Here is a 17,839-nt window from a genome sequence, read left to right as displayed (position 1 = left end):
AAATGCCAGGAGCTGTTCTACTCACCGGAGTATATGAGCGGCAGTTCTCACGTTCTGGACGCAGATGCAGGGCCATATCCGTGTGGTGGCGGCAGTGGGCAGTTGCTATGTGCAGCGCATCAGAGCAACTCCGTAGGGACGTGTCATCATTTTGGCGGTCCGTGGACGTATGAAGCGTTTGCAGTAAAGGAGGCGATTGGACATTATCTACAGGACAGCAAAGGTTGTGTTGTGCGATGTGCTGGTGAAGAGGAGGCGCTCCGCAATTTGTGGGAGGAGACCCGACGAAATCTATTGTCGATTCCACCCTATCCTGGTCGGGGGTTCCTAAAATTCACGAAGAGAGTGTCAGTTCCCAACCTGAATGACTTCGAAGCGATGATGCGCCCGCGTTATCCTGTGGAAGAAAACTGCTCCGGATCGTGTGTCGATTGTGTTGAGGATACTGGCACCAGGAAGTGTTCCTGTAACTTTGCGCGAGTCAAGTGTCAAGTCCGAACGAAGGGTGAGCAGGAGGAGAACAACATTGAGCTAGTTGCTTATAATGAGGACCCGAGGTTCCTGTTTGGAAAGTTGTCTCCCTTCAGCAAGAAGAAAGACGTCTATCAGGTAGTGGGTTGTGACTACGAATGCCGTAAGGGGAGCCCGGATGTTGCCGTGCCCGCCAACGTACGTTTCCTGGAGACGGAGCCGGCAGGTGATGGTAGTCCGCTGAAATTGAGGTTGAGCAGACGTGAGTTGAGCAGACTTCAGCTCCCTCTGGCACAGTGCGAGGGCTATGATACAGACGACTGGCACCCATTGGAAGAGATTGGCCGATATCCATGTTGGGGGGGAAGTGGAGTAATGATGTGTAAAAAGGGCTCACTTAGGTGCCACCTTGGGAAGAAGATCTTTGGCGGCTGCAACAAACTTCAGCCTGTCTCATGTCATCGTTTTGGTCCGGTGTGGATGGACGTCTTCGCGGTGCAGGATGCGGTTAAACGTCACGCAGACAAATTTGACGATTGTGTCGTAAGGTGCGATGGCACAAGAACAATGGCAAATGACTTGTGGGAGGAAGCCAAGGACGGTTTACGGACGGATCCTCAGTATGAACGGCCGCCGGCAAATTTAAGAGTGGGTTTCGAAGATTGGTTGCGGGAGCACTATTTCGCCGACCCAAGCTGTTCATCAAGCTGCGGTTTCCAACACAACGGACCTGCGGTAATTCCTACGTTATTGTACCGACATTCGTGCAGCAATATACCAGACTGCCTTTGTCGTGTTGCACATGTCAAATGTCAGATCGTGTTGAGCAAGTCGAAGCATCACCAACAGGTGGAGTCGTGGGGATTTAACGCACGGACGCAGGATGTGCTTAAAATGTTATCTCTCGCTGACGCGAACGCCAAATCCGAACATCCTCAGACCAACGACATCCACACCAAGAGCTGTCGCAGCGATTGCTATGGAGTTATGTAGTCACCACCATGGAGGTCCCTCGACTGTGTTGGGTCAGACACTTTTTTAGAACCAGGGAGGGTGCTCGGGCAGCAAGCACCCGGGGCACTAAAAGACCACTAGCACCGACACTGGCTCCGTTCGGCACCGATACTGGCTCCGTTCGGCACCGATACTGGCTCCGTTCGGCACCGATACTGGCTCCGTTCGGCATGACGCAAGGAGCTCTGTGGCAGCGAGACAGCAGATAAGACACGAAACGCGTCTGCGATAAGGAAACGCGTTCAACACTCACCACAGTGCGGTATCTCGTCTGCCAGCCGGCACTTCGAACAACCCCTCACGAAACCATTCACAGCTGCCTTGCCGTTCAAGGGGCCACCCATCTCTCACACGCGACCCTGTATCGCTTTATGGTTTGGGCCAACGTGACTACCACAATATTTCCGAGTCGGTTCAACACCACGATGAATCGGAACGGGCTTCAGACCTTAGTTATTTAACTCATTGCATGGCTCCAAATCCTGGAGTCCAAATGCCAAAAGCTGTTTAACTCATCGACGTATACGAAAGGCTCGTTATGGACGCAGATGCAGGACCATATCCATCCGCGGCAGTGGCTGTGGTGGACATCGGCACTAGGAATGTCTTTGCGTCCGAACCAAGGCTGAGGCAGCTGGAGCACAACGCTGAGTTAATCGATTATAAAGAGGACCCAGCGTTTGAACACTTGTCTCCGTATGGCAAGGAGAGTAGCCTGTACGGTGCCTCAGGCGTGGACGTGCACTTCCTAAAGCCTGTAGATGGTGGTAATCCGATGAAGTTGAGGCGAGTTAAACAAGCAAAACCTTCCAAGCGAAACCATCAGTAGCCGGTGGAAACTCCGGGGTGCCAAGAACCGACAGCTACTCCAGCACCAATGAAGAGCAAGGCGCATACATGATTACAAAGAGGCACTTAACTCAAGCCTCTTGTTAACCGTGCTTCGGATTTTGATGTGGACTTAGACATGAGTGATTTTTGCTCGAACACACCCAGAGGGACATCAGGTGTGAACAGAAACAAAGAACGCACACAGGTGGGAGAGCGCTTCAGCACACAGGTGGGAGAGCGCTTCAAATAACACTGGCCCAAGCGGTAAGAGTAATCGTCGGCGATTTCTTTCAATAACAATGGATGTGTGCTCCCCACGGCATATATATCATCAATATTAGTCAAAGTCATAAGTCAAAGTCATTGTGTCATCGGGTAGTTGCTGATGAAGGGAATACCGACTGGAAGGCTGGATAGGTCAACCAGCGACTGTCGGTCTGGAGCTGAGTGGTGGAAGGCTCCAGCCGCGCAAAAAAAGAGCTACATTGTGTCCTCGCACACGCACCGATACCACAAGGAAGTGCGAATTGACTCGTTGCCGCACCACCGACCAAGGGAATGCCGACGAACATGTCCTCGAAGTCACGCGACGACTTGGCACAGGTCATTTGATAACGGCACGACGAAAGGATTTTTCGATCAGAGGTGTCGTCTCTAGCGTGCGTTCCGTGCCACTAGCAGATCACGAATACGCCACCGGCTGAACCGGTTCCAGCCGATGACGACATCATGCCCTATTGACAACTCACACTCGTTACACACACCAACAGTTCAGACTCCTCGGTCTTCCAGATAAATCTAAAACCCGGCTCCCTTTGGAGATGTAACAGCTGCGTCTATGTAGACGTAACAACCACGTCATTCCGTTTGGCATGACGCTCAATGGGTGGCAGTGAGACCACAGGCAAGATGAACAAGACGTAAGAAAGCGCGTTGTGGTTCGGCGCTTCGTGGTTCGGTCTAGCACGTTGAAAAAATTTGGATCAAAAAAAGCTACGAGAAATGAAGACGGTATGCTGCGACGAGTCAAGCAGCGGAGAGCGGCTGGGACTGCTGGCGTCGCTGATGGATCCCAATGGGATGCGTCCACCTATTGACGGCTGTGATGTTAGATTGTTGACACTAGGTGACCGAACCGGAAAGGCTAGGGTTCAATTCCTGGCGGTGGTGCCAAAGGAAGCCATGAAGAAGTTGACTGAAGTTGCCAAGAAGAGTGACGCTCCCACAGAGGAAGTAGCGGCTTTAAATGAAGGTAGTAACTTCTGCTGGCTGGAGTTGTGTTCCAGAATTTTCATGTATAAACCAAGTCGTCAGAAACATGATACTTTGGGTGAAATCCTGGCCATGCAGGACATCAAGAGGCATCTAGATAACTTAGACCCACAGGGTCGGTTCCACCACGCATCCGATCTAATTTGCAGCGAAAGCGTTGTTCGGTCAAGATCTGGTAAGGCGTCGAGATCTGGTAAGGTGCCGAGGTCTGGTAAGGCGCCGAGGTCTGGTAAGGTGCCGAGGAAGGTAGATGACTACGGCGATGAGTCATATGACGATTTGGACCCATCGGATCCGTCTATGCGTCGTTTGAGGACCGATAACGAGGTATTGGAGGATACAGACTCGCTGAAGGTCATAGACTGCAGACCTTTGACACGTGTGGAGGCGACGGACGCCCGCAGTAGTGTACCGGAAGAGTGGCTGCCGCTGCTGGCGGAAGTTGCCGATGTCGAGCGAGGCCTGTGCTGTGGGCCGACCCGCTACACCCCGAGTGGATGTTGCCTGATTGCTTCTGCAATTTCTGGAGTTGCTGTAATTAGTGGGGCAGCCATACTCAGTTGGCTTATTGCCCGTAACTCACAGACTGACACGGCCCCCGCAGCATATCCGAGTCGTTTCAAGACCACGATGACTCAGTCCATGTTGAACGAGCTCCAGATGCTGGAGTCAAAATGTCAGGAGCTATTCAACTCGTCGGCGTATACAATCGGCAGTTGGCCCGTTATGGACGCAGATGGAGGGCGATATCCATGTGGTGGTGGCAATGGGCAGTTGCTATGTGCAACGCATCAGAACAACTCCGTAGGAACGTGTTATCATTTTGGCGGTCCGTGGACGTATGAAGCCTTTGCGGTAAAGGAGGCGATTGGACATTATCTACAAGACGGCAGAGAATGCGTTGTTCGATGTGATGGTGAAGAGGAGGCGTTACGCAATTTGTGGGAGGTGACCCAAAAAAGTTTATTGTCGATTCCACCCTATCCTGGTCGGGGTTTCTCAGCTGTATCGAAAAAACGCTCAGTTCCCGACCTGAATGACTTCGAAGCGATGATGCGCCCGCGCTATCCTGTGGAAGCAAAATGCTCGGGATCGTGTGTCGATTGTGTTGAGGATAGGAAATGTTCCTGCAGCTTTTCACAGGTCACATGTCAAGTTCGAACTAAGGCTGAGCAGGAGGAGAACAAAATTGAGCTAGTTGCTTATAACGAGGACCCGTGGTTTCTGTTTGAAAAATTGTCTCCCTTCAGCAAGAAGAAAGACCTCTATCAGGTAATGGGTTGTAACTACAAATGCCGTAAGGCGAACCCGGATGTTGCCGTGCCCGCCAGCGTACGTTTCCTTGAGACGGAGCCTGCAGGTGATGGTAGTCCTCTGAAATTGAGGTTGAGCAGACGCGAGTTGAGTACGCTTCAGCTGCCTCTGGCAACGTGTAAGAACTATGGTAGAGGCGGCTGGAGCAAAGTGGAAGAAATTGGCCGATACCCATGCAAGGGGGGAAGCGGAGTAATGATGTGTAAAAAGGGCTCACTTGAGTGCAGCTCGATGAGGAGGTTTTTTGGTACCTGCCCCGACTATCAGCCTGTCTCTTGTCATCGTTTTGGTCCGGTGTGGATGGATATATTCGCAGTGCAGGATGCGGTTAAACGTTACGCAGACAACTTTGATGATTGCGTAGTACTATGCTATGAGAAGAAAGCAGTGGCGGGCCAACTGTGGCGAAAAGCCAAAGACAATCTAGGGAGGGATCGTAAGAATATGTGGGCGGATTCGGCACTGAGTTTCGCAGATTGGCTGCCGAAATACTACTCTGCCGAGCCAGGCTGTTCATCAACCTGTGAGGAGATCTATGATAGCACCCGAAGTCCACTATATATCTATCGAGAGCCATGCAATGTAGGTAACTGCCTTTGTCATGTTGCACACGTCAAATGCCGGACCATGCTCAAGAAGACAAGAGACCAGCAAGATGTTGAACTGTGGGGCTTTAACGCACGGATGCAAGATGTGTTTGGGATGCTATCTATCCCCGAGGCTAACGGCAATGCTACAGACCCTCGAATCAAAGATATCTATACCAAAACGTGCAATGCCACTTGTCATGGAGTTATGATATGACTCGCCACAGAAAAGGTTTTTTTCAGCGGAAGGGTTTTTACTCCAAGAATATGAGGCTTATTAAGACTCTCAGAATTGCCTTGATCTTCCCAATGTTTGGAACATTGAGTCCCTTTAAGCCTCTTCCGTTTAAGACAACAGCCAGTCAATGACAGTTGGTTTGCTTTGATTTTTTGGGTGATGAGAAGTGGACGGTCAACCCAGTTTGGCGTCAAGGGAAGCTCGGTGTTGGCTGTAGTCTTGGGTCCACCCATCGACGACAGAGCGTCCGAAACCGTAGTCGGACTTGTCGAAGTGTCGTCGGCGACCGACTCTGGGGACGAGTATGAAGCAGAGAAGTTCCGGATGGTGATCGTCGAGGATGTGAGGTTTCCGAAGGATGAGTCAAACGATAGTTTCACGTCCTCAGACGACGCCGACGGAGGAAAGAATCTCCGAATGGTGATATCGAGGATGTGAGGCCCTCGAAAGATGGTCAAGACGTCGACGCCCGGCGCAGGGAGCCCGTCGCGTATCTTAGGCAAAGGCCGTGGATTCTTGCGGGCGTCGGGGCTGTTGTGGGCTGTGGATTGCTTCCAGTTTAATCTATTACTTCGAAGACTGGGCCCCTTCCGTTTCCGTCCGCCTCGTCCATGTCTTCCGCTCTTACTACCTCCTCTACCGATTTTACTACCTCCTGGCTCATGAGGTGCAAGTCCGACCCTGTGCCGCGCCCTGATCCCCACGTTGGAGATCTCACCACGCTAATTTCGGAGCATAGGTTGGCCACACGTTGGAGGATGCCGTTGGAGTTTTGCAGCAATACATACCGCAGAAGCACAATGAGGAACGTTACGATGGATGCCTGGAAGGAGCTTGACTGGTCCAGCTGTAGCAAGACCGATGGCAGGATACTTTGTGCTAGCGTTGGAGGCGATGAGGATCTAGTAGGCCATTACTTTGCCTCCCCCTTTGAGTTCGATTTTCCCACTGTCTGGGAGGCTATCGTCCACTACCTGAAGCCTACTCAATGCTCATATCAATGTCATAGTTTACAGGAAGGGGAGCGTTTGGAGATGATTCGCCTCGGGACTACAGCAGGAAGATGGGCTGGCATTGACGTGGATGGAGCTAGCGAAGAGATGCTGCACGAATTAGGTCGTCAAGCTCGCATGCACCGACGAGAGCCGGACCAGGCGCGAGGAGACACTAAGTGGGTGCTCTCGGGGCCTACACCACTCAATGTCCCTTGCAGTGAGGCAAGTGTGGAAGCGTCGGCCGTCACTCCGTCGGGTAACACCATTCAATGGGGCACAGTCATGGGCTTCCGAACCACTTTGGAAAAATTAATAAGGCATTATACCCTGCTGGATAGACCAGGCTTTGACGCAGAGACCGTTGAAGTAAATTGCTGGCCTAGCGACGACGATTTGAAATAGCTTCTTCGAGAAGCAAGCTATTCATACAGGTGGCACTTACACCTCCAAGAGTGTGACTCTACCGTGGCCATACATATGGCCGGCCAAGCTCACAAACAGAATCTGACCGAAGTATCCGCCAAAAGAATGAATAAAAGAATGAATTTCTCTCCTGCATTCAGTACGGCCAAAGCACAAATAAAACCGTGGGGTTGAGGGGAATGAAAAGCGGGTCGGGTGTACGCCTACACAGGGATGTACGCCTACACAGGGATGTACGCCTACACAGGGATGTACGCCTACACAGGGATGTACGCCTACACATGGATGTACTGCACCCATACAGGTGCATCTATATAAGGTTGGTTTCTGTAAAACATTCTTTATTCGACGTTACCATTTCTTTACTTGGAAGCAAACTGGAACTTGAATATCTCATTCCGGATGAACCAGGAACCAGCAGGTGTTCTTTGTAATACGAAGATTTGAGAGAACCCTAGGGCGGGGGCACCATCAATTGACATATGACCTGCAATGAGAGCCGCTTACACTCAAGTATGTGACAGTTTTGTTCGCGGCTCAAGTGTGTGCCGCGTGTGTGCTCCGTGTCCGTGGTGTCTTACCGTTGACAAGTAGGAGTAGTAGGTCGCCAGGTAGCACCTGCACTACGTGCTCAACATGGAGGTACTCGATTTTTTGCGCATTGATGCTGGTAAGCTTCTGAGAAATTTCTGCTGCGCCAGTAAACTCTGCATTTTCCCAACTCAGCTTAGAATCGGCGCCGTAGTAGCTCTGGAGCATGCCACGGTTCTCCGAAAACGTCTTATAATAGGCGTTGAGAAACTGAGTTGCAATCCCGTTGGGGTCCATGTGTCCGGTAAAGAAAAAATTCGAATGAATTAATTCAACCTCAATCAGAAGAGGTCGTTCACAAATAGACACCGGAATTAAACAATGGGCATTTGTTGGTACAGACTTTGTAGTAGGGGGTGAGTTTGAGGTGAGTTTGAGGTGAGTGGGGTGAGTTTGAGGTGAGTGGGGTGAGTTTGAGGTGAGTGGGGTGGAGGTGGGGTGGAGGTGAGTGGGGTGATGTGAGTGGGGTGGGGTGGAGGTAAAAAGGGGGTGTAAATTCCATTCATGTCTTGGTGTTTGATAGAAAGTGACCCCGGAGTATTTTGGGATGTTGTAACCACTTTAGGATGTTTTAGCGTGGACTTCCAAGAGCTTTGGTCGTTGGATGAGGAGTCGTTGAAAGGGGAAGAATGTTATGGGCTGATATTCCTGTATAAGTATGACCGAGAACTATACCAAGATGAGGCAGGTTCTGTGGCCATGGTTGAAGCGCCTCCTAGTAGTTTGTTCTTTTGCCATCAGATGATTGAGAATTGTTGTGCGACTCTGGCTGTGCTTTCAGTCGTTCTTAATTTGGACCGTGTTATTGACATAGGAGAGACTCTTACCTCGTACCGAGGCTTCTGTGAGGGACTGGACCCTGAGAGTCGAGGAATAGCCCTTGCTAATCACGACGGTATCCGAGCAGCCCACAATGTATTCGGCCAAAAGAGCCACCTTATTCAAGAAGACACAAAAGGTGAAGACCCTAAAGGAGACCCCTTCCACTTTGTGGCCCTAGTACCTCATCGACAGTCACAAACCACCTGGCTCCTCGACGGTCTTCGGCAACAGCCCCTGAATCTTGGTCGCTGGGCGACCGCTGACGGTGATTCGACCAAGGCTACCAAAGACCCTGATGGTGGACAGATGACTGCCTGGCTCCGTCCAGCAATCAAGAAAATCCACGAGATCATAGGGGCATTGAATCAAAGCGGCAGTGAGATAAAATTCAACTTAATAGCCGTCACGCCTAACAAAAAGATTGCCCTGGAAGAACAACTCGGCACGCTTCGCCAGCACCTTCAACAAGCCCTGGCCGCGCAACCGCCGGTCCCGGAACAAATTCAATCAACACTGAACCAAATCAACAGCGTAAAGCACGCAGTAAACAAAATCAATGAACGACATCAAGTGAGAGCACACACACGGCGACTACACTGTTCTAGGACTGGGTATACGATAATGAAATCCGTAAGCTGGCCATGACGCCGTTGTATCTGTGTGCTTTGAAGCACTTGGGTCGTCGAGGCCTTTTGCGCAAGACGTACGACGCCGCTGCCCTGCGTTAGTTGGCCCCGAATAAAACATTTATTGTTGGTGCTTGTTGGCTGGTCCGACTTGATTGTCCGACTTGATTGTGGCTGGTCTGACTTGATTGTGGCTGGTCTGACTTGATTGTGGAGTTGGCTTATGGGCAAGTTAGTTGTGTAGCGTGGTTGTGTAGCGTGGTTGTGTTGCGGGGGTGGTTGCGGGGGCGATAGGTATTTTTCTATAAAGTATCATGGATGAAGAAGAGGTTCGTGTCTGTGAGTTGATTCGCGATATAGCGGATGTGAATAAGCGGGATGCGGCGTTGCATGAATTGAGCAAGCGGCGCGAGACGTTTCCTCAGATGGCACGTTATCTATGGTTTTCGTTTGGTACAATGGCGGCATTTCTACAGGAGATAATAGCGGTATATCCATTGATGAATCCGTCTACATTGACGGCGGCGCAAAGTCAACGAGTGTGCAACTGCTTGGCTCTGTTGCAATGTGTTGCATGCCATCCGGAGACGAAGCGGTATTGTCTGAAGGCACATATCCCACTCTATCTTTACCCGTTCCTGAATTGTTCGTCGAACTCGAAAGCGCTTGAATTCCTACGTCTGACAGCACTTGGTGTCATTGGCGCCTTGGTCAAAGGCGACGACCCTGAGGTCCTACGCTTCCTGCTCCAGTCTGAGGTAGTCCCGCTCTGTCTCCGTATCATGGACAACGGAAATGAACTACCCCAAACTGTAGCAACCTTCGTCGTTCAAAAGGTACTCGGACAAGAAGAAGGACTCCTGTACCTCTGCGCTACCGCCGAGCGCTTCTACGCCGTATCCAGTATACTATCTTCCATGGTCAACGGCACCTCCGCAGGCACTGCTACCAACGAAAGAGTACCGCCAACCCCTAGGCTTCTCAAACACATCGTCAAGTGCTACCTCCGCCTTTGCGACAACCGAAAGGCAAGAGAGGCTTTCAAACACTGCCTGCCGGAAGCTTTCAAGTACGACCTCTCCCCCTCCTCCACCCCTCCTCCACCCCTTCTCTCCCTGCAAACCAAACCTAATGATTTTAGTAACGACTCTCTGTCAAGTCAAATAGAAGAGGACCCGCAAATAGGGCGGTGGATAAGCCAAATTGTGCTGTCGGTTCAAACGAACCAACCCCCTACTAACACTGACTAGTTGTCCCAATCAAACTAGCTCTTGCAGGTGATACTGGGCTCTTATGAATGATGAGCTCTCATGAATGATGAACTCCTATGAATGTTGAGCTCCAGCAGAATCTCAGAATATTTAGGTGGTGCTCTGGAACACGTGCTCTTGACGACGGACAGACCATTGCTAGTTTTCATTTTTATATGCAGCGATCTACTCGTACCGCGCTCAGTTGTTAGTCTCACCCCCGCCCCATCGCGAATAAACTCTGTCCGTATTCAGCACCCGGTGGTGAGAGTACCCGGTTGTAAGAGGAAGCGTGATCATGTAAGAGGAAGCGTGATCATGTAAGAGGAAGCGTGATCATGTATGTTTAATCCTCCTGCTGTTCCGAAGGCACGATAGTGAGATCAAGCTCTTCTCCCATCATATTTTTCCAACTACAACAATGCACACGTGTGTGCATGGATGGATTATGCGGATAGTGTATACCGATAGTATATACGGATAGTGTATGCGTATATGTGTATGCGCATATGTGTATGCGCATATGTGTATGTGTTTACATTTTAAGGACATTTTCGGTAGCGGTTTCAAAGTGGCTAGTTGCGTCATAGCTGTCAGTAACATAGATATGGTCGTTGGAGCCATCATCGGTGGCAACATAGCGGTTACTGATGTTGGTAAATTGTTTTTCGATAGATCCCAAGATCTTGAAAGCGGGTTCCAGTTCTTTCGTTGGATTGTTAGTCTCAATATTTGCGCTAACTAGAGCAATATACTTGCCTTGCTTGCAGATCCCGTGTGTGGCAGATATCATAGCGATATATATATCAGTTCCTCGTAGAAGCTGTTTTTGTGGCAAAATAATTTGACAGGATTTCTTGTTGTTTGTATTAGGTATTGGTTGATTAAGTATGTTAATAACCCTGATGATCTTATCCTTGCAAACAACTTTATTCCTTATGTTCATAGCGAACTTATTGGCAATAGGGCTAGGGGTCATTTTATCGATTTCTTCTAGTGTGATATTGGTGTGGTCGTTGTCAATTACGATAACATTCTCCGGCCTGATAGCAAGACAATAACTTGGGTCGCATATGATCTTCTTACACTTAACCATAAATCGCTCACCTTGTTTGACGTTACCACCCTGACTGGCGTTACCACCCTGACTGGTACTCTCTTGATGCTGATTGAGACTAAGGATAGCACCAATGACTTGTCCTTCTGGCCCTAGAAGAATTTTCTCAAGTTCCGTATTAAGCATGTATATGCCTCCATACACCGCCGAAAGTCTACTGAAACCTTCGGGAAGAGTGCCGAGCCCATACATGGGATAGATAAACGGAGAATAGCCGTACCGGAAGAGGGATGACAGGTACAGCTTAATCTTACTCATAGTATCCTGCATTGGCTTCAATAAATAATCGTCTGAGGTATGCAACGCAATAGAATGCCCCACAAATTCCTTGGTCGTCTCAGAAACACCGAAATGCTTGTAAACGTCGCTCATCGTGCACTTGGTCGGGTGTAGTCCCTGCCACGACTTCTCATCATCCTTATTCCAGGTTGAGATGAACGAAAAAAACTGTTTACCTCGTAATTTCTCCGCCATCGGTATCAACGCACTACCAAATGCCTCCGACTCCGTCGCCGGTACCTTGTGAATAAACTTCTCGCTCGATAACCACCCACCCTTCTGATGCTGATACACATAACAACCATCAATAACTTGAAATTCAAGGTAATCCTTCACCCGGGTCTTGATCAAGATTTTAACCAACTTACCATCAGCCATAATAAACTTAGGGATCAAATCCACATTCCAATCTCGATTGCTACCCCAACTAACCGGAGCAGTCTCGTTATTCCGGTCGCACAACTTATCACCACCATCGCACAACTTATCGCCACTACCAGCATCCACGCTACTAATAGACGAGTTTCCTTCAAACTTTTTAAACAGATTCGATAAATTCAAACTTGCACTTTCACCTCCATAATAGTTGTTTCGATCAACATGCAGCACCTTCGAACCATTTACCGAAAGCAAACCAGACAAAATACATTCTTGAAAGCCAGTACCACAGACCACGACCTACACGGGTCATAACATGGGCGTGTGCCGTAACACGGGTGTGTGCCATAACACGGGTGTGTGCCATAACATGGGTGTGTCCCAGAACATGGGTGTGTCCCATAACACAGGTATGTGTCATAACACGGGTGGTTACGTCGTAGTCTTGATCCATCGATTTAACGTCCATGTGGTGGTTTGATATTTACAATTTAAAGCGGTATAAATAAAAAAGGGTCAAGAATACAAGACAGCTGAACACCGATAGGAGGACGAACCTTTGTTTAGATTCCAGTCGTCGTATCCGGTCGACAACGTAGGACGCGGTCATGGATGAAGCGATAGCACGAGCGGTTCCTTTGCGTACACGACTAAGGATACGACCTTGGTTTCGGAGGTTGCCGATGGTTGAGCGGGCGGTGGAAACGGTTTCATCAATTTGTTGTAGACTGAGATCCAGTACCATCGACTCATTGAGCAGTTCTGCGTCGCCCGGTCGTAGGTCGATTGGACCACCGGAGAAGACCTGAGCTTTTTGCTTTTTCTTAAGTTGCTCCTGTAACAAGCCGCGCTGCTTTATATACCTGTGCTCCAGAGTCCTCGACACCTCCGTCAACCTAGTCGCCGTCGCTACACCACCACCCAACAATCCTTGCTCCGCCATTCCAATAGACTCCAAAGTTAACCGGTGCAACTTCTCAATCTCCACCAATTGACCTTCTAATATAATCAATCGCGACCGATCCACAGCACGCTCCTCCAACTCCGCTTGCAAACTGATTATGTGTTCTATCAACGTCTGTAACTCCTGCTGACCACTACGAATCACCCGCTTCAAAGACTCTGGAGAAGCCGCAGACGACAACGCCTGCATACAAAATTTACAACCTCCCCCGAACTACCTGCTTCCCGAACTACCTGCTTCCCGAACTGCCTGCTTCCCAATATTCTACTCCCACCTACCGACCATTATGGGAGTCCGATACGTTAGCCCGATATCTTGACCCGACACTTGAACCTTGGAACGCTTTTTAAGCCCTCACCCCTTTTGTCTCCGTTTGATTAAAAACAGTCCACCTCACAGCCCGCCCCACGACTTGTCTTTTACAGCCAGAATAATCCTAATTTCGTCTTTCGAAAAAACAGCGCCATGGCTGCGAAGCGCATCATGAGAGTAAGGCCCTTGTTAAGGCCGCCGTAGTGATCGTCACTGTGGCACTGTCAGCCACTCATTTGCTTGTCCCACGTTTGCGCACACGGGCCCAACAGTGGAGCACACATATAGTGGAGCACACATATAGTGGAGCACATACAGCTCTTGCTACAATGATCGCATTTTAGGAGTATATGGACATCAACCGTGATCCACCGGCGTGTTGCAGTGCGGGGCCGATAAACGAAGACTTGTTTCACTGGCAGGCGACGATAATGGGTCCGGATGACTCTCCTTATCAGGGAGGTGTGTTCTTCCTGGACATTATCTTCCCAACGGACTACCCCTTCCGGCCGCCGAAGATTACCTTCATTACGAGAATCTATCATTGCAACATTAACTCTTCAGGTGCAATTTGTCTGGATATTTTAAAAGACCAGTGGTCACCGGCGCTGACCATTCCCAAGGTGCTGCTGTCTATTTCCTCCTTACTAACCGACCCTAACCCGGATGATCCTCTTGTGCCCGATATTGCAAGACTCTACCTTAAGGACCGGGAGAAACACGACTCCATCGCGAAGGAATGGACCGCCAGCTACGCTCGCTAGATGCAGCACATTGCGAGCAAGCTTCGACGAACCCGACACTAGCCATGCCACCAGTCGCGTCCGACCGACTTAGTCGCTTTTGCGCGACTCTCACATGTTCAAGCAGCATGTCCAGTTCAAGCACCATGTCCAGTTCAAGCACCATGTCCAGTTCAAGCACCATGTCCAGTTCAAGCAGCATGTCCAGTTCAAGCAGCATGTCCAGTTCAAGCAGCATGTCCAGTACAAGCAGCATGTCAAAGTTCAAGCAGCATGTCAAGTTCAAGCAGCACGCCAAGTTCAAGCAGCACGCCAACTTAAGCAGCACGCCAGCTTAAGCAGCACGCCAAGCTCAAACATGTTGCTGGCAGCCAAGGCAATGCTGACGCTAAGGCGAAAGATAGCAATGCGCTTGGTTGGTCAAGACGTTTGCTTGGCCGCGGGTGCGCGTGCTTGAAAAAGTCGGAGTGGCTTGCCGGACTGTAGCAGGTTCTGCAGCCGCCAAGTGCGTGGTTTAATTAATAGACTACAGTTAGTTGTAGCAATGGTCTCGTAGTCTTCTTCTCGTCAATCTTGTTCATCGTAACCTGTGACACGGTTGTTCCTTTTTTCCACCCCTGGAGTCGGGCGGGTAAGCAACAGAAGGGCTGGAACGCGTGGGGGTTGCAGAAAGGTGGTGAATTTTATGTCTTGTGATATTGGGTACTGGCAATCGCTACGGCGGTGGGAGAGCACGCTGAAGCGGACAGAGCCGATCGTCGTACACGCTCAATATACTCTCAAGTTTAACGGATGGTTGTACCAAAGTGCAGGGGACGTTCCTGCAATAAGTTTACTCGTCCTGTATAGTATTAGGACAGACAGTTGCGTTGTATTGCGACTCATCACGGCAAAGGCTCGCAAGTTGTCCATCGCGGAGAACATGAGACTATCAACGTCGTGTGTAGACAATACATGCACTAGGGAGATGGGTGAGACAAATGTTACAATCAATGACGCCGCTGATGGCACGGTCAATGGCACCGGCAATGGGACGGCAGGTAGTACTATCACAGCGAAGGACCTCTCTGTGACTGGCGTCTCTGCTACCGTCGCGGGCACTGGTACAGCGTCGGAGCCTGGGAACGGTGCGGGGATGAACGGTGCGGGGATGGAGAGCAATCATTTGTTCAGTTTGGAGTTTGCGGCCCGGCGGCAGTGCTGGAGTCAGCTTTGTTTGCAGCGGTGGAGTCAATCGAGCGGCAAAGGCATAGAGTATTACGTGGACCCGGTTCGCGCATACGATTCGGAGTCGGGCCACTTGTCGCGGCATTGGTCGTTACCGGAGTCGCTGGTTCGAATCCTGCAGAACCCAAACTACACTGTCGTCTCGGAAGACCTGGGGCTGCTTACGCGCTCGCTTCGCGTCCACTACGGTGTCGTCCTTGCCGGCGGTGTGGACTGCGGCCCCGTCCCCCGAGGACCGCGCTGGACCGGATCTATCGATATATACGCGACCAAGGTGGCTGGGCCGCAGGGCGACTGCATCATCTATCACGTCCGTGAACTCGCCAACAGATACAACTTGGCCATGGAGGCGCAATCAGTACAGTCGCAAGGGCAAGACGGGAAGGAGAGGACTGCGCAGGGAGAAGCCGGTAAAAGCACCAGTCGATCCACGGATCAATCGAGCCCCGAGACGCAGACGGAGTTGTTTACCGGAATGGACACAGGCCCTTTCGACCAAGACGAACTCTCCGACCTGGGCAGTGACCGGTGGACGACATCGTCGGCATCGTCCGGGGCAATGTACGGCCGGGAAAATGGGGCTCAAAACAAGTATTACAAAGCACAGACTGAACAAGGTCAGCAACAAGGTTCAAGAGAAGAAGGTTCAAGAGAAGAAGGTGCAAGAGAAGAGGGCTCGAGAGGAGAGGGTTCAAGAGGAGGGGGTTCAAGAGAAGAGGGTTCAAGAGAAGAGGGTTCAAGAGAAGAGGGTACAAGAGGGGGGGGTTCAAGAGAAGAGGGTTCAAGAGGGGAGGGTTCAAGAGGGGGGGGTTCAAGAGGAGAGGGTCAGAAAGAAGAGGACCAGAGCTGCGGTGGTAATGGCGAGAGGTTGCGCTGGCAAGGAGATCAAGGTTATTCGCGGAAACAAGCAGACTTGGGTAAAGAGGATTATGAAGAAAGGCGGGAGGTGAGCCGACGGGAAAGGGGAAGCTACGGAAAGGACGGCTACGGAAAGGACGGCTACGAAAGGGGATCAAGACCGCCGGATTCGCGACGGCCAGGATTTGACTGCGGTAGGAGGTCCTCCCGGAGTTCTCACGAAAAGTATTCTTCTTCAGAAATCTACAGGAGGGCACCGCTGACCAAGACAGACAACAACGGGGCGTCCTCTCAAGAAGGCACTCGCCAAGACACGCGGACCGTACGACCGCCCGAACTGATCGACTGCCTCACAGCCTTGCATATGGTCAGTGACGAAATTACTCAGTGTCGAAATGTAAGGACACTATACTGAACAATTCGCAGGCACGTTACTTTCAGAAGCACTTCACTAATGAAAGAAGTGTTTGCACACACGCTGGGGACGTTCCAGGAAGCCCAATGGACGCTGCCAGGACGGTATTCTTTTTGCAGATGGTGGTATTACGTCAGGTAACACAAGACCTGTTTCATATTTGCGCCGGTTTACATCGGGCGCGACTGTCTTGAACCAGAGCGGCGCGCCGGGATCTGGGCAATCCGGGCCCAGGTGCCACTTGTTTCGACCTCTGTCCGGGCTGAGGACTGCCGCCTCCGGTCATGGCCTGGCGTTCCGTTCTCCTGCTTTTGGTCGACCTCCTGCGCTTGGACTAAGCGCTGGCCCTCCGCCTCTTTGTCACCTGCAAGTTGGCTGGTCGACGGGCCGGCCACTTGGGTGGTCGACGGGCCGGCCACTTGGGTGGTCGACGGGCCGGCCAGTTGGGTGGTCGACGGGCCGGTCAGTTGGGTGGTCGACGGGCCGGCCAGTTGGGTGGTCCGTTGACTGGTCGATTCACTGGTCGGTTGGCTAGCCAGTTCTATCCTCAAGGCCTCGATTTCCAATTCTCGAGCCTTCACGATACCCTCCAGGCGTTTCAGGGCTTCTTGAAAATGTACTTCCCGACGCCGCAATTCCACTTTTTGTTTAACTTCCAACTCTCGAACACGCTTCTGGTAGTCATCTCGCGCCGCCAGGAAGGCCTGCAAAAGTCCATTACCTAAATCGGTCAGGTCCATGGTCTTTGTTAAGTCTATGGTCTTCTTTTCCGCTCTTTCCTAATTATTATTCTCCCGAGGTTTTGGTAGGACTCATCTGGGGTTGTAGGAAGCACGCAATCAACGCACATAGTCGCCACCAACATAGACGTTGTCAAGCAGACATGTCAGCGTACCACGTAGGTGTACATGTCACCACTGTTCGTCCGGTTCGGTCTCCGCGGTCCGGTCTCCTCGGTCCGGTCTCCTCGGTCCGGTCTCCGCGGTTCGGTCTCCGCGGTTCGGTCTTCTCCGCAGACAATAAACAGATCAGGAAGGCTGGTCGTGTATGGTGTGATACACGTGTCGGTGTTTAGTCATTTTTTTGCAAAGGATGCCAACCCGTCTGGGACA

General features: G+C 50.9%; 10 protein-coding genes across 10 annotated transcripts; 7 read left to right on the top strand and 3 right to left on the bottom strand.

Annotated features, from left to right (window-relative positions):
* Window positions 1-33: 33 nt before the first annotated feature.
* On the top strand, window positions 34-1,464 carry GNI_104330 (hypothetical protein; the record flags this gene model as incomplete). Its single annotated transcript, XM_011132994.1, has 1 exon — window positions 34-1,464. The coding sequence occupies one exon, from the start codon at window positions 34-36 to the stop codon at window positions 1,462-1,464; it is 1,431 nt and encodes a 476-aa protein (XP_011131296.1).
* A 1,854-nt stretch (window positions 1,465-3,318) lies between these two features.
* Window positions 3,319-5,706, top strand: GNI_104320 (hypothetical protein; the record flags this gene model as incomplete). Its single annotated transcript, XM_011132993.1, has 1 exon — window positions 3,319-5,706. One exon carries the CDS (start codon window positions 3,319-3,321, stop codon window positions 5,704-5,706), a length of 2,388 nt encoding a protein of 795 aa, XP_011131295.1.
* Window positions 5,707-6,527: 821 nt separating this feature from the next.
* GNI_104310 (hypothetical protein) lies at window positions 6,528-7,124 on the top strand (the record flags this gene model as incomplete). The annotated part of the gene is made up of 1 exon (XM_011132992.1): window positions 6,528-7,124. The coding sequence occupies one exon, from the start codon at window positions 6,528-6,530 to the stop codon at window positions 7,122-7,124; it is 597 nt and encodes a 198-aa protein (XP_011131294.1).
* Window positions 7,125-7,507: 383 nt separating this feature from the next.
* GNI_104300 (nuclear transport factor 2) lies at window positions 7,508-7,973 on the bottom strand (the record flags this gene model as incomplete). The annotated part of the gene is made up of 2 exons (XM_011132991.1): window positions 7,508-7,632; window positions 7,727-7,973. The coding sequence occupies 2 exons, from the start codon at window positions 7,971-7,973 to the stop codon at window positions 7,508-7,510; spliced, it is 372 nt and encodes a 123-aa protein (XP_011131293.1).
* A 267-nt stretch (window positions 7,974-8,240) lies between these two features.
* On the top strand, window positions 8,241-9,286 carry GNI_104290 (putative ubiquitin carboxy-terminal hydrolase; the record flags this gene model as incomplete). The annotated part of the gene is made up of 2 exons (XM_011132990.1): window positions 8,241-9,128; window positions 9,164-9,286. 2 exons carry the CDS (start codon window positions 8,241-8,243, stop codon window positions 9,284-9,286), a joined length of 1,011 nt encoding a protein of 336 aa, XP_011131292.1.
* A 212-nt stretch (window positions 9,287-9,498) lies between these two features.
* Window positions 9,499-10,434, top strand: GNI_104280 (cell differentiation protein rcd1; the record flags this gene model as incomplete). The annotated part of the gene is made up of 2 exons (XM_011132989.1): window positions 9,499-10,253; window positions 10,326-10,434. 2 exons carry the CDS (start codon window positions 9,499-9,501, stop codon window positions 10,432-10,434), a joined length of 864 nt encoding a protein of 287 aa, XP_011131291.1.
* Window positions 10,435-10,780: 346 nt separating this feature from the next.
* GNI_104270 (Rab-GDP dissociation inhibitor) lies at window positions 10,781-12,662 on the bottom strand (the record flags this gene model as incomplete). Its single annotated transcript, XM_011132988.1, has 3 exons — window positions 10,781-10,847; window positions 10,974-12,508; window positions 12,645-12,662. 3 exons carry the CDS (start codon window positions 12,660-12,662, stop codon window positions 10,781-10,783), a joined length of 1,620 nt encoding a protein of 539 aa, XP_011131290.1.
* A 30-nt stretch (window positions 12,663-12,692) lies between these two features.
* On the bottom strand, window positions 12,693-13,361 carry GNI_104260 (putative transmembrane protein; the record flags this gene model as incomplete). The annotated part of the gene is made up of 1 exon (XM_011132987.1): window positions 12,693-13,361. One exon carries the CDS (start codon window positions 13,359-13,361, stop codon window positions 12,693-12,695), a length of 669 nt encoding a protein of 222 aa, XP_011131289.1.
* Window positions 13,362-13,834: 473 nt separating this feature from the next.
* GNI_104250 (putative ubiquitin-conjugating enzyme E2) lies at window positions 13,835-14,248 on the top strand (the record flags this gene model as incomplete). Its single annotated transcript, XM_011132986.1, has 1 exon — window positions 13,835-14,248. The coding sequence occupies one exon, from the start codon at window positions 13,835-13,837 to the stop codon at window positions 14,246-14,248; it is 414 nt and encodes a 137-aa protein (XP_011131288.1).
* Window positions 14,249-14,912: 664 nt separating this feature from the next.
* Window positions 14,913-16,727, top strand: GNI_104240 (hypothetical protein; the record flags this gene model as incomplete). The annotated part of the gene is made up of 1 exon (XM_011132985.1): window positions 14,913-16,727. One exon carries the CDS (start codon window positions 14,913-14,915, stop codon window positions 16,725-16,727), a length of 1,815 nt encoding a protein of 604 aa, XP_011131287.1.
* Between the last annotated feature and the right edge of the window lie 1,112 nt (window positions 16,728-17,839).

The sequence above is a fragment of the Gregarina niphandrodes genome, assembly GCF_000223845.1.
Source record: "Gregarina niphandrodes unplaced genomic scaffold scaffold00022, whole genome shotgun sequence".
In the NCBI taxonomy this organism is placed as follows: Eukaryota; Apicomplexa; class Conoidasida; order Eugregarinorida; family Gregarinidae; genus Gregarina; species Gregarina niphandrodes.
This window is presented reverse-complemented; position numbering and strand designations above follow the sequence as displayed.